Below are 1,714 nucleotides of genomic sequence, written 5' to 3'. Positions count from 1 at the left end.
ACAGGAGCGCTAGCAGGAAGTGATCATCATCAAAATTAAAAAATACATCCGCATCATTACAATCTCTGAAATAAGAACTATCAGTTACAGAACTAGTACATTCATATGAAATTTCATCGACCTTATCAGAATCATTTTTAATAAATATATTAGAGCTCTTTTTTGTATCAGACTCCTTATGACTACCATTTCTATCCCGAATAGACGAAGCACTTCCTTTAATGACACCATGCATATCTTCACAACCAGTAGCCGCCTCATAATCATATTGATCAGTCGCATCGCACACATTTTTACTTAGGGTAGTAATTGGCTGAACGTTGTCAGTACTATCAATGTCAGAAAAAATGTTTGACGAACGACCTGCATTAATATCACAGTTAACCTTTCCAGATTCCGTTAAACTCACCGACACCACATCAACACTTAACGGTAAAGCTGTTGTTGGTTCATGAACTTCATTCGTTAAAACAACAGATCTTGATAGGTTATCAGTAATGTTGTTTTTAGCTCCAGTAAAAACATTATCATCAGGTTGTAAACATTGACATTTCCAATCATATAAATTGCATCTTGGACAAAGAACCGAAGTGCAGCTCTTTTTCCCATGGCCCTGTTTATAACATCTGAAGCACTTGAATTCGGGACAATTCGAAACAACATGACCAGGTAAAAGACAGATAAAACACACCTTCTCCTGGTCATTATGACGCACTGAATACGACTGACCATCGAAAACAGTTGCATAAGGTAAACTACAGACGGTGGGGGGGAATTCCACCTTTACAAATCTCGTACCATCATACTTCTTTTTACCATCATAGTCCTTAGTTTTTCTGATTATAGGACCACATGAGGTCACACCCCAAGATTTCAATTTGACTTCAATATCCTTGTCGGAAACATAAACAGGGATATGCATGAAAGACACAACTTTTACTCTGGAATCTATCAATTTACAATGAAGACCTTCAGAGCCATCGAGCAAACCATCTCGTGCTATAACACTAGCTAATTTATTATTGACGACGGTAACATCATATGATCCATTACAAGGAACAATAGCAAGAACGCTATCGTCACCAAGTTTATCTTCAACTAATTTTATAACGTCAGCAGCAAGCAGTTTTACATTGTCAGAAAGTATAACCTTTACCGTATTGTCTATAATTAATAGGTTTGTTGTGGCAGACGACACACCGGACGCCATGTCGGATTTACTGGCTAAACACCAGCCGGGCCAAAGGCCCCAAAAATGTTAAATCAGTCCACTTATAAACAAATTTCAAATCGAACAATGTCACAAAAGTGTTTGTTAATTACTTACAGTAATCATTTACAAAAAAATATCCACACAAAACTCGATGTTAGGCGATTAATCAGAGCAATACCATTTCACGTCTTACTCCTATTTTCACCAAACCGGAAGTCCATATTGATAATTCACCACAGCATGAAATATTGAGTACTGAGATTAGAATTGAGAAAAAAAAGTTCTCAGCCCCCAGGGAGGATCGAACTCCCGACCCCTGGTTTACAAGACCAGTGCTCTAGCCACTGAGCTATGGAGGCTTGAGAGCGACAGCTGTCTCAGGGTTTTGTACGGTCATTGCATCACATACAACATTCTCTAGGTTATTTAATGGATCGATAAAGATTTTACGGGTTTTGAATAATAATAAATGATTTCTTACTTGAAAAAATATCTGCCCCG

The 1,714-nt window shown here is 37.7% G+C and overlaps 1 protein-coding gene across 1 annotated transcript; it reads right to left on the bottom strand.

The window, feature by feature from the left end:
- Positions 1 to 186: 186 nt before the first annotated feature.
- LOTGIDRAFT_176823 (hypothetical protein) lies at positions 187 to 1,210 on the bottom strand (the record flags this gene model as incomplete). The annotated part of the gene is made up of 1 exon (XM_009060832.1): positions 187 to 1,210. A coding segment is annotated over one exon (1,024 nt), but the record flags the coding sequence as incomplete, so codon positions are not given.
- Positions 1,211 to 1,714: the final 504 nt, after the last annotated feature.

Source organism: Lottia gigantea (assembly GCF_000327385.1).
Source record: "Lottia gigantea unplaced genomic scaffold LOTGIsca_4426, whole genome shotgun sequence".
Taxonomy (NCBI): Eukaryota; Metazoa; Mollusca; class Gastropoda; family Lottiidae; genus Lottia; species Lottia gigantea.
The sequence above is the reverse complement of the archived record's forward strand: the minus strand, read 5'-3'. Positions and strand labels throughout refer to the sequence as shown.